The sequence below is a fragment of the Vipera ursinii genome, assembly GCF_947247035.1.
Source record: "Vipera ursinii genome assembly, chromosome: 7".
Lineage (NCBI taxonomy): Eukaryota > Metazoa > Chordata > Lepidosauria > Squamata > Viperidae > Vipera > Vipera ursinii.
This window is the reverse complement of record NC_139521.1, coordinates 4,802,675-4,815,850: the sequence shown is the minus strand read 5'-3', so window position 1 is coordinate 4,815,850 and position 13,176 is coordinate 4,802,675. Positions and strand designations below refer to the sequence as shown.

Below are 13,176 nucleotides of genomic sequence, written 5' to 3'. Positions count from 1 at the left end.
CCTTGCTGTAGAATGTAGCGGGGATTAGGAAGACCATTGTGAGGAATTAATGAGATATTTTGATTTCTCCTACATATTAAGAAAAAGCTTAGACGTTTAGAGATCATTCTGAGTTGACTTCCTTGTTTTTCATCTCATTGGCTGAAGGAGAAAAAGGAGGAATGTCCACATAGCTTCCAAGCTTTTCTAGCTGTAAAAGTCTGACTTTCAAGTCATTTTGCCAGCCACTCAAGGTTTGATAAACCTCCAGGTGGCCTCAACGACACTAAAAGAAGACAAAGGACCAGCTGTCTGCAAGGAGTATAAATCCTCCCATTCCCCACCATCCAGTCAGAGCTGAAGAAGCTTCTGGGATGAGAACCAAAACATCTTCAAAGGAAAAACAAGAAAGTCCAGTTGCCTCCTGAGAAAGCACCTTTGGGACAATTGTGACCTGGAAGAGTGAGAATCTCCATAGACAATCCTTTTCCTCCACCTCTGCTCTGCAAACTCTGTTCCCATGTGGCAGTGATGATATTAACTAGCTTGTTAATAAAATATCCTTTTCCTTCTCCTCCTTTGCTTCCTCCTCCTTCTCCTCCTCCTCCCTGTCCTCTTCCTTCTCCTCTCCTCAAACCTCACTCCCTTCTAGCACTGAGGATGTTACCCAGTGGTGGGATTCAGCCGGTTTGCATCAGTTCAGCAGAACCAGCGGCTAAATTTGGCTGAGTTCAGAGAACCAGCTGAATGAACACTGCTTCCACAAGTCCGTTCTAGGCCTGGAAGGCCTAGAAGAGGCCTCCCAGGCCTAGAATGGCCCACCAGAGGTACATGGATGCCACTTCCAGTAGGCCGTTCTAGGCCTCAGGGGCCTGGGGGAGATCTCCCAGGCCTAGAACGGCCTGCCGGAAGTGCATGGATGCCACCTCTGGAAGACCGTTCTAGGCCTCGGAGGCCCAGGCCTGCATCCAAGAAGAGAACTGGTTGTTCGGGTATTTGAATCCCACCACTGATGTTACCTAAACGGGGAATGAAACGTCTGCAAGAAAACCACCAAACTCGGGGAGCACCAGCGAGCCGTCATTTCAATCCTATGAGCTAGAAATATTGTCTTCTCTCGATTCCACTTGGAACAGACCAAACTAGCTAGAATGGAGCCAGGTGCAGTCTGATGCGGTACACACACGTCCATTTGAAAAGGAGAAGGGATTAAAGCCCTGTGCAAAATATATTTTCTCTGCTCAGCTGAGTTTTTCAGTCAATATTTATACAGCATTAGCTAAGGAGCGGGTGCCGTTGAACTCCATCACGTTTTATTTGGCTGATATATTTTTTTTTTAAAAAAAGAAAAATAACTAAGAGCAAAAGCTGCTTTCCCCTCCTGACGCATCTATTGCTTCTTGTTCATGGGCAATTTATCACTTGCAAAGTCCTTATGGGTTCTGTCGGACATTCTACCCTATCATGTAAATAGTCCCTATAAAATAAAGAAATGCGGTTTTATTAAAGCCAGTCTCCCTTGGACCTTTCCAAATGCAGCTAAGCCTGCGCGTAAAACTCAGGCAACATTTTATTTCCTAAGAGAAGAGCAACACCTAACAATGATTTTTGCCAAACCGTATCACGTTCATTTTTCTACTGTACCAATCTAGAATAAATGCCACTGAAAAACTGAATGCCACGAATTAATCTTAATCCTTTAATCTTAATCCAAAGAAGAGGGAGAAGAAGCTCAGAGGCCAGGTTACATGTGTGAATTATAACTTTGATCTTGAGTTGCATGATAATAGTGTTCCAAACTCTAAAGGATGGTCATAAAGAAGAGGGAGCCAAGCTATTATTATTGTGAGAAAAAAGACCCTAGGAACAGCAGATTTACTCAAAATCTCTGCACATGAGCAGGATCTGTGAGAAGCGATGCCTACTTTTTCATATGTGTTTATGTCTTCCCAAGACCATGTCTAAATGGACATAAGGTAGGTGTGCAGTAGCATGCATCTTTTCCAGGACACCTTAAACCATAAACCACCATTAGATGGCTGTAATGAACAGGATACAGTTGATCTCCCAAAGGTAACTAGAATGGGACTTGTCCCAGAGGTGCTTTTTCAGGAGGCAACTGGACTTTCTGGTTTTTCTTTGAAGATGTTTCGCTTCTCATCCAAGAAGCTTCTTCGGTTCGGACCGAATGGTGGGGAATGGAAGGATTTATACTCCTTGCGGACAGCTGGTTATTTGCATTCTTTTAGAGAGTCGTTGAGGCCACGTGGAGGTTGTCTGTGTCCTCAGGGTCAACTGAGTGGTGCAAATGGGCGTGGAGCCTTCTTGGAACTGCTGAAAGGGCTGTGTTGTAGACTGGAGATAGATGATGTTGTATCCCTTCCCCTCTGTGTCAAAACTGAACAGCCCTCTCTCAACAGAGGGGGAGGGATACAACATCATCTATCTCCAGTCTACAACACAGCCCTTTCAGCAGTTCCAAGAAGGCTCCCCACTGCCCCTGAATTTCTGATTGGGAAGCCGTGAAGTATAGAATTATAATGACAGCTGCAAAAAAGGTTCTGCTCTTTGAAAACAGTCGGTCAAATTTTACACTACCACAGGTTAAAATGCAGAGAATCTGCCTAATTTGGGGGTCAGTTGTGGCCGTACGTTGAGGACAACCTGGAATGCAGAGGTCTCCAAACTTTTGGGCACCAGGGACCGGTTCCGTGGAGAGAGGTTCTTCCACGGACCGGAGGGTACATGGTTTTGTGTGCTGCCTGCCTCCCACAGATGGGGCTTTGCTTGTTCGTGCAGACCGGTTGCTGGCATGTCACAGCCCGGTACCTGTCCACAGACCTGGGGTTGGGGACCCGTGCTGGCATGTCACAGCCCAGTACCAGTCTACAGACCTGGGGTTGGGGACCCGTGCTGGCATGACATACAAAGCCCTACATGGCATGGGTCCGGACTACCTACGGGAGCACCTTCTGCCAATGTCAGCACCCCACCGTCCTGTGCGCTCCCACAGAGAGGGCCTCCTCAGGGTGCCACCGCTCAAGGAATGTCGGCTGGTGGCCCCCAGGGGGAGGGCATTCTCAGTGGGTGCGCCAGCCCTCTGGAACAGCTTACCAACCGAAATCCGGATGGCCCCCGACCTCCGTACCTTCCGTCGCGACTTAAAAACTTTCCTGTTCCAGCAGTCCGGCCTGGCATGATAGCGTTAATTGGGGTCCCAGTTTGTTTTCATTAGTGTTTCTTATTATTTTTATTGTTCAATCTGTATACATTCCTTCCTCTGTACACCGCCCCGAGTCCCTCGGGAGAAGGGCGGTTTATAAAAACTAATAAATAAATAAATAAATAAATGTCACAGCCCAGTACCAGTCCACAGACCTGGGGTTGGTGACCCGTGCTGGCATGTCACAGCCCGGTACCAGCCCACAGGCTTGGGGTTGGGGACCCGTGCTGGCATGTCACAGCCCGGTACCAGTCCACAGACCTGGGGTTGGGGACCCGTACTGGCATGTCACAGCCCGGTACCAGTCCACAGGCTTGGGGTTGGGGACCCGTGCTGTAGTGGATGAAACCAAGTTTGTGAACTTTCTATATCAATCTTCCACATCCTGGTTCCCAGCAAAGGTTTATACTTCTAACCATATACAGCCAATACATATTTGGCAAAAGCAATCAAAGGTGTGGAAGACAAGATAATTTCTAGTGCTCTATTCCTATGAAGTTTCTATTTCACAGCCTTTTCCAGAAAACTAAGGAGCCGTCTGAGAATATCCAAAGCATCAAGGCAAGAACTATCTCCATCTGCTTTGAGGGTCTTCTGAAGCTATGTGTCCACCCCCACATGTGCAAATATGGGTGTTTGCCAGGATCTCTAGCTAATCTCTCCAATTGCTTTGTTCAGCCCCCATCCTAGTCTTGAGCCCATATAATTTACAGCTTACCTTCCTTTCTCAACCAGCAGCAGAACGTCTGTTTTCACTCCATTTTGGACGCAGCTGCTGATCGCTGAAACGTGAAAGGCAGAGCCATTTACAAACTTAAACCAGTCCTCTTTTCCTAAGTGCACAAAATCTATAGAAACCTGATGCTCAACAACGGAGCTTGGAAACAGTCTATTTTAATAGTGTTGGAAGAAAAATCGGCTCCAGTTCCAAGCCGGGAGAAAGATGCTGAAAATAAAATGGAGGCTGGCTGCAGGAAAGAAGGTCTCTTGTTTATTTGGTAGGCAGAAACGAGTGATAACAGCATGTTTGTAGGGGTGGCTGACAAAATGGAGTCGAGAGTAGTGCCGGCTTTCATGGCTAAACCGAGACTAGAACTCACTGTCTTCTGGTGATTGTCCCAAACTCAACCAGCCAACTTTCATGGCTAAGGTAGAACTAGAACTCACAGTCTCCTGCTTTCTAGCCTGGTGCCTTAACCACTAGACCAAGCTGTCTCTGACCTGAGGGAGGGATGGCCCATTTTCTCTATGCAGCAGCAGGCTTGCTTATTGTCATCTGATTTTTCCCAGGCAGCACCTGTTTCCCTACGTTAACCCCCTCCCGTTGTGCATCCTGTAACTATTACCTATTTATTTTAATGGTCATCTTCAGCTCTGGTTTCTTCCTCATCTCTGAGCTTGCTTGTTTTCCTGCAGATGTTTCATGACCCAAACTAGGTAACATCCTCAATGCTAGTGACTGACTGACTGACTGTTACCTAGTTTGGGTCATGAAACGTCCTCAAGAACACGAGCAAGCTCAGAGAGCATCAAGGACCCCTCATTTCAACCCTAAGCTACAAATATTCTCCTTTATTGGCTCTGATTCCTGATGGGCTGATTGTCGTCCCTAACGTTCTGATCTCTGTTGGATGGCTGGGTTGAATTTGGAGAGAAAGATCCTTAAGTTATAATAAGGGATCTGGATCTATCCTCAGTTAACACGGATGTCCAATGAAGTACAGCATCTTTCTGATCGATGACCTTGTTGCCGTGTGGAAGGTAGAATTTTGGGAAGATAGGATGGGTTTCTTAATTGCCTGGTTTAGTCAAGCTTCACTGAGCATGTCCCAAAGGTGCTTTTCCAAGAGGCAACTGGACTTTCTTTTTTTCTTTGAAGACGTTTTTGTTTCCCAACCAAGAAGCTTCTTCGGCTCCGAAGAAGCCGAAGAAGCTTCTTGGATGAGAAGCGAAACGTCTTCAAAGAAAAACAAGAAAGTCCAGTTGCCTCTTGAAAAATCACCTTTGGGACAAACATGACCTGGATGGCTGAGGATCTCCATGGGCCTTCATTGAACATTATCATGGCTGGCCAATATCCTTCTTTTCTGGTTCCAATTTATACATGACTTTGCAATGGCAAGTTTACAATTCCACCAGTCTACTTCTTCACAATCTGATTTTATTACAGCAATTCCTTCATTGTAATTACTGAGGCAACACAGCTAATTGTATAAGTCGCAGCATTTGACAATATTGCTTCCTATATTACTGAAGTCGTGTGTGAAGAAACCTACCGTATTCAGAAAAGGACAGGTGGTCCATGACTTACGTCAGTTCACATAGAATGGAATGGAATGGAATAGAGAAATGAAGAATTAGAATAGAATAGAATAGAATAGAATAGAATAGAATAGAATAGAATAGAATAGAATAGAATAGAATAGAATAGAATAGAATAGAATAGAATAGAAGTAGAGTAGAGTAGAGTAGAGTAGAATAGAATAGAATAGAATAGAATAGAATAGAATAGAATAGAATAGAATAGAATAGAATAGAATAGAATAAGAATAAAGAATAAGAATAAAGAATAGAATAGAAGGGAAGGGAAGGGAAGGGAATGGAACGGAACGGAACGGAATGGAATAGAGAAATGAAGAATTAGAATGGAATGGAATGGAATTAGAATAGAATAGAATAGAATAGAATAGAATAGAATAGAATAGAATAGAATAGAATAGAATAGAATAGAATAGAATAGAATAGAATAGAATAGAATAGAATAGAATAGAATAGAATAGAATAGAATAGTTGGAAGGGGCCTTGTATGTCACCTAGTCCAACCCCTCCCCAAGCAGGAGACCCTACACCATTTCTGACAGATGACAGTCCAGTTTCTTCTCGAAAGCTTCCAATGATGAAGTTCCCACAAGTTCTGAAGGCAACGTCTGTTTCATTGGTGGATTGTTCTCCCTGTCAGAAAATTTCTCCTCATTTCTAGGTTGAATCTCTCCTTGATCAGCTTCCATCCTTTATTCCTTTTCAGCCCCTCAGTTGCTTTGGAAAACTGGTTGACACCCCCCCTCCTCTCTGTGACAGCCCCTCAAATGCTGGAAGACTGCTACTATGTCTCCCCTGGTGCATGTGAAGTTTTCAAAGTGCTATGAAATCAATCTAATATATGTATATATTAGATTGATATATATGTATATTTTAAGTCTTACTTAACTCCTGGAGCCGCCTTAAGTGCATTGAATTCTCTGGTGAATTTTCCAGTTCAAGGTAAAAATACAAACTGGTCTTCTCTAGAGCAAACCAGCCCTTTTTCCAATTATCCAGGTCCTGGCAGTCTTTGTAGAACAGCTGGCCAATAACATCTGTCTCTCTCTCTTGAAGACCTCGGGCCAATTCAGGTACAAAGTGCTATTGCCAACAGAAACGAAAAAAATGTGCAAAGGTTTGAGGGGCAGAAGACACTGACTTTGTCATTTGTTAGCTACCGTGGTTACATACTTTACATGTTTAACACAGTTATTTTGCATTTTAAGTTTACTTAATTCTCTTTCCTTTGAAATTGGTGGAGCAGTGGGCTAATGCCTCCTTAAGTAACACCAGCTGCCTGCAATTAGTGCAGGTTCGAGTCCCACCAGGCTCAAGGTTGACTCAGCCTTCCGTCCTTCCGAGGTAGGTAAAATGAGGACCCAGATTGTTGGGGGGCAATAAGCTGACTTTGTAAAAATGCTGCTTGGGGGGTGGGGGGCGAAAGCCCTAATAAGCAGGCATATACATAGAATGAAGGCTACTGCTAAGCACATTTGATTTGTGCTTCTTAGATTGTAAGCCGCCCTGAGTCTTCCGAGAAGGGCGGGATATAAATGGGATTTTTTTTAAAAAAATAACATAGGAAGGAAGGGAGAGCTTTTGACATTCCTAAACTGAAAAGATAAAGAGGCTGGAGATAAGAAAAAGTTTGTTAGTACAAACTGAGGGTCTGGTTTATCTCTTTTTTGTGAACTCCAGGTCACCTTTTTCTCCTTACAATTTACGCCCCCTTCTGACGTCAGGCCTCACTTGAATGAACGTGGGATGCAAATATGTAACGTGTTTGACTACACGTAACTGATTTCCTATGCAAAGGGGAAGTTACTATGATCCTGCCCGATCGACTTTCCAGTTGCGTTTTCTTTGTTGTGTTAAGGAATGTAAAGGTTGGGATTCTCTCTCTCCTTTTTCATAGAGAGATCCCACTTTATCAGGGTACCATAATAAACTTCTTTTAAACCATCTTCCAATTTGGTTGTTTATTGGGGAAGTAAACCAAGGCAGAAACGAGCGCTAAATTTGGCTGTCAGGTGTGACCAAAAACTCAATTCTTAGAATTAGAAGAATTCAATTTTGTAGCCTTCTAGTGGTCTTAAAATGCCTAATCTTAAATTATATTATGAAGCTGCTGCGTTATCAGGAATAAGTGATTGGATTAATTTGACACAAGAGAGATTATTAAATCTTGAGGGCCATGACTTGTTATTTGGCTGGCATGCATATTTGTTGTATGATAAGAAGGTAGATAATGTGTTTAAAGTGCATATTTTAAGACAGGCATTGTTGAGAGTTTGGAAGAAGTATAGACATAAGTTAGATTGTAAGATACCATTGTGGGCAATCCCAAAACACGCAATAGAAAATATAAATGTTGGTTTTAAACATGATGTGACTATGTATAAGTAGATTTTAAGTTTGGAAAGAAATGTTTGGTGTCTGAAACCGTACAGCCTCTTGCGAGATGAGAAGATTGTTCAAACTTGGTTTCAATATATTCAGCTACGGGCCAGGTGGAAACAAGATCAGAAAACTGGTTTTACAATGACTGATGAAAATCTGATAAAGCAAATTAGAAATCAGGGTCCAGCACATATCAAACGGATATATCTTGCATTGATAGAAATTGACTCAGAAACAGAACTTGTTAAAGATTGTATGATAAAATGGGCCCAAAACATTCAAGAAGTTATTACAATGGACACGTGGGAAAAGATCTGGGTGAGGAACGTAAAATTTACACAAGCTCAAAATTTAAGAGAGAACTTTTATAAAATGTTTTACAGATGGCATTTAGATCCTAAAAAGCTTGCAAGTATGTATCCGAATTATCAGCCCAAATGCTGGAGGTGCGGTGACGAAGATGCAACATATTTTCACATATGGTGGACTTGTAAAAAGGTTAAGGCTTTTTGGATAAAAATTTGGTGGAATATGCAGAAGATTTTCAAGCAAAGGATAAAGTTTTGTCCGCAACTTTTTTTGTTGGGTATAATTACAGATGCTACGGTTGTGGACACTAAGTTGATGTTGAACCTAATTACAGCAGCAAGACTCTTAATAGGTCAATATTGGAAGAAGGAGGAACTGCCGACTATAGAAGAATGGACTTTAAAGGTTTCTGACCTGGCAGAGATGGCAAAGATCTCGGTTTATTTGAAAGATCACTCGCAAGAACGTTATATTATGGAGTGGAGAAAGTGGATTGAGTATATCCAGAACAAATATGGGACTAAAAAGTTTCATGTAGCATTTGAATAAGTCTTCCTTTTTTTTTTCTTTATATTTAATATTAATAGTGCTTGTAGTTATCTTATATGAGCTAGAGAGCGATAGAATTTAGAGTTTATGGTTGTTAGCATATGGATGTTTATGATTGTTTTTTTTGTTTTTATACCTTGTACTTAGCTCTGGGAAGTGGGGGGGAGGGGTAGGGAGGGATGGGTAGGGGAGGGGGAGGGGGGATTGTTAAAGATAAAATGTATGTTAAAACTTTTCAATAAAAAAAAATTGTAGCCTTCTTGGACTTTTGAATTAGAATTCCAAAGTCCAAGAAGGCTACAAAATCTTAGTCCTCATCGGTACTTTTTCAAACAGGAAAGTCCGAATTTTGCACAAGAAAGAAAAACATCTACTCTTAAGATGGCTTCTAATAACTCGGGCGGAGTTTCTTAACTGAAGAATATCAAATCATTTTAAAAAAAAACAAACAGAATTGTTATTTATGTTTAACTGCGCCGTTTCTTAAAAAGCAACAAGAAACCCATCGCCAAGAAAACGATTTTTACTCCTTTGCGATCTGAATTTGCTTTCCATTAAAAACCTGCCTTTGTCTGAAGGTCGCCTTGTTAAAACAAAAGTGTTTGTCTCCATTTCCTTTAAAGGTGCCTGTCTTAACTTGAACAGATAATTACAAAAATTACCTTAGCAATTGCCCGAGTCCATTTTCGTTGAGAATGTGCGGTTTCGGCACCGAAGAGAAAAGCGCGTTCTGACAGTAAGTAGATTTCAAAGGTAAACATAGCTCTGAAATTGCGGAGGAGAAGATGAATCAAATCTATTTAGTATTAGCTTCACAAAAGGAAAACAATAAGTGGTACATTTTGTTCTCAGACCTTTATATTCCTCTGGTCCTGGAAATGAATCGCAACAGTTCTTCCCCCTAAAGTGCTTTATTTGTATTGCATTTGTTTGGAAGATAATGGGGAATCAATATGCATTTGATAGTCTAATGAAGAGGAACAGAGGAGGGATAAACTGTACGAGGAAATGAAAGCTAAAATAATGGAAATAAACCAATAATTTAGGCGGGGAAAGAACAATAGTCAACATATTGCCTGATTAAACTGGGACTTTATTTTCAAAAAAGAAAAAGTTAAATCTTCTGAATTACATTCAGCTAGGCAGTAGGCGTGAGCTTAAATGGAGCCCAGAAGATGGCAGAGGACAGGAAAGCCTGGAGGAACATTGTCCATAGGGTCGCGATGGGTCGGACACGACTTCGCAACTAACAACAACAACAACAACAAGGCCTTTAGAACCGAAATGGAAAATAGGGTGGCTTCAGTCTATGCACGTGAAAATTCAAACACAAACCCACACAAACAGACCCATCCTATTGCAGAAAGTTTCACTGACCGACTGAAAGGTCACATTTCCTTTTTTTTTTTTTTTCAGGCACTGCGAAAGGTGTTCTCGTGCACGTAGAAGGGATGTCGTGAAAAATGCGCCTAGAAAAACTAACTTCATCCTATCCTAGTCTTGTCGCTTTTATCCCTAACCTGATTATGTCAGCCAGATGTTTAGACTGGATTTGACATTTTTATTCATGGGCTGAGTCCCTCCCAAGGACCTGGAGGAGGCAGATGTTGTTTGATGGGGTTAGAAGTATAGTCGTAGAGTGTAAGCTATTCTAAGTAAAACTGCCTTTTGCAATTGACCGATGGGTGATTTTTGTCAATGCAGATAGTGTTCAAGTGGTGCTCCAGATGTCTTGGGATTGTACCCAAGTCGTCTATCACTACCTTTGCTTTCTTTTACCACAGGAAGGAAGGAGGGAAGGAATCTAGTTATATGAATCAGGAAGAAAGGAAGGCAGGAAAGCAGGGAGTGAGGAAGGAAGGAAGGAAGGAAGGAAGAAAGGAAGGAATCTAGCTATATGAAGAAGGAAGGAAGGAGAGAAGGAAGAAAGGAAGGAAGGAAGGAAGGAAGGAAGGAAGGAAGGAAGGAAGGAAGGAAGGTGAAGGGGAAAGAGATGGAAGGAGGGAGGGAGGGAGCGAGGAAAGAAGGAAGGAAGGAAGGAGAAGAGAAGGAAAAGGGAAAAGAGCGAAGGAAGGAAGGAAGGAAGGAAGGAAGGAAGGAAGGAAGGAAGGAAGGAATCTAGCTATATGAATGGATGGAAGGAAGGAAGGAAGGAAGGAAGGAAGGAAGGAAGGAAGGAAGGAAGGAATCTAGCTATATGAAAGGAAGGAAGGAAGGAAGGAAGGAAGGAAGGAAGGAAGGAAGGAAGGAAGGAATCTAGCTATATGAATGGATGGAAGGAAGGAAGGAAGGAAGGAAGGAAGGAAGGAAGGAAGGAAGGAATCTAGCCATATGAAAGGAAGGAAGGAAGGAAGGAAGGAAGGAAGGAAGGAAGGAAGGAAGGAAGGAAGGAAGGGGCTATTAATATCCAAACAGGAAGTCCAGATTATTCCTCTCCACGCATTTTTATGCAGGAAACCATGAACATATACTAAATCCCAAGACCTTATTTAAGGAGATAATGTAACTAATTTACATTAATTGGCTAACTGAACTGGTTTTGGAATTCTGTCTTGTTGCCTTCCCTTGCTTTTCCCACTTCCTTATATTCCTATTAGCCCCACCAATTTCTTTCTACATCTAGATGCCCGGATTCAAACGCAAGGGAAATTCATTATTACATTCTGCATGTGCAACGTATTTGGTTGTTTAGCTGCCTTCCTTGTGGTGCAGGATTGGCAGAAGGCTGTTACGTTTGTGCTTCTGGGCTTTAAGAAAGAAGATCCAAATTGATCTTTTTTTTTCTATTCCGGTTGGAATCAATGGAGGGAAAGAATAAGAATTTCCCACCTGAGCAAACCTACTAGGGCCTCAGGAGGGTCAGCCTTCCACGGAAGCAGGGGAGAAATGGCTGGAGATGCTTCTAATTATTCCACCTCCATGTTTGTAAAACAGAGTCTTGCGCACAGAGCGCTAACCCCTTTCAAGTCTGTTTTCCCTCCCGGAAGACGTACCCCTGAGTTATCGAAGATGCAAATCCTGGCTTTACAAAATTGACAGGACTATCCTCCTTCCTCTGGAAAAGGTTGCAATTTCTACAAGCTCCACCGATTTTAAAAAAAGAGCAGGAAATTATCAAGGAATTTTAATTTTGCTAAGTTCATTAAGAGTAAGGTTTTCTTGGGAAAGAGCCAATTCAAAGTTCTCACCCCACCCATAAAGCATAGGGTTCATCTCTCAGAAGATCATTCATTCATTCATTCATTCATTCATTCATTCATTCATTCATTCATTCATCCATCCATTCTCTCACTCACTCCGTGTGTATATTGCTGGATCTGCCATGAACTCCCAGATCCACTGATTTAAAAGGCCAGTTAATATCAAGTAATTTTAATTCCATTAAGTTCATTTAAGAATAATACTTTACTGGAAGAGAGCAGATTCAAAGTCCTCGTGCCGTCCATAACGTATCAGTTTAATTTCTCAGATCATCCATTTATTAATTGACTCTCTCATTCCACTCAATTAACCATCAACCAACCAGTGGAACGTAGAAGTGGTGGGTGCTCCATCACTGGAGGCTTTGAAAAAGAGACCGGACAACCATTTTTCTGGAATGGTATAGAGCAGGGGTAGGCAACCTCGGCTCTTTTATGACTCATGGACTTCAACTCCCAGAATTCCTGAGTCAGCTATGCTATGGTATAGAGTCTTCTGGTCGGGTAGAGGGTTGGACTAGATGGCCTCCAAGGTCTCTGCCAACTCTGTTATTCTATGATTTGTTTGTTTATCTTTGGACCTTCCAGCAATTTGCAATGAAAAATCCAGAATTAAGAATGTCACAGCCATTATAAAAAGTTGCTTTGTAAACAAAAAACAAAAAAAAACACAAGATCAATATCGACAGAGCAAATCATTAACCCAAACCATCAAAGACCTTGGACTTACCCCATGGGTAAGGTGTCTTCCGACTTATGAATGACAAGACAGATGACTTCACCGATATCCAACGTCCCACTTGGGGTGGCCATCTTCTCGTTCTCATAGTAACTCAAAAAGCCGCTTTCCAACACACACCATCTCCTATTGCACTCTACGTTTAAAGAGGGGTTTATTTATTAACAGAAGAGTTAGCTGTTATCATAAGATGACTGGCAAACAATCCATAACATAAACAGACCTAGCCTGCAGAGATTTTAAATGAGTCTTTGCAAAACTTCAATTTTCCATCTGCCTCTAACCAGACGATTCAGTGATGCACAACAAATTGGCTAGCTGGTATTTGAACTTGCAAGGGTTCTGTTTTTAATGTCCAGCTCATTTCCCAAAATTATTTTATCCTGAACAGAATAGAGTAGAGTAGAGTAGAGTAGAGTAGAGTAGAGTAGAGTAGAGCATAGACTAGGATAGGATAGGATAGGATAGGATAGGAA

The 13,176-nt window shown here is 42.0% G+C and overlaps 1 protein-coding gene across 1 annotated transcript in view; it reads right to left on the bottom strand.

Annotated features, from left to right (window-relative positions):
* The window catches only part of ARAP2 (ArfGAP with RhoGAP domain, ankyrin repeat and PH domain 2), a gene marked incomplete at its 5' end in the record, with an annotated part of 127,193 nt that overhangs the window by 47,459 nt on the left and 66,558 nt on the right, over positions 1-13,176 (bottom strand). Inside the window, 4 exons of the mRNA XM_083368063.1 lie at positions 3,921-3,984; positions 6,406-6,604; positions 9,424-9,526; positions 12,692-12,836. Coding sequence (XP_083224189.1) covers positions 3,921-3,984; positions 6,406-6,604; positions 9,424-9,526; positions 12,692-12,836 — 511 coding nt within the window. The remainder of the gene's footprint in view (positions 1-3,920; positions 3,985-6,405; positions 6,605-9,423; positions 9,527-12,691; positions 12,837-13,176) is intronic.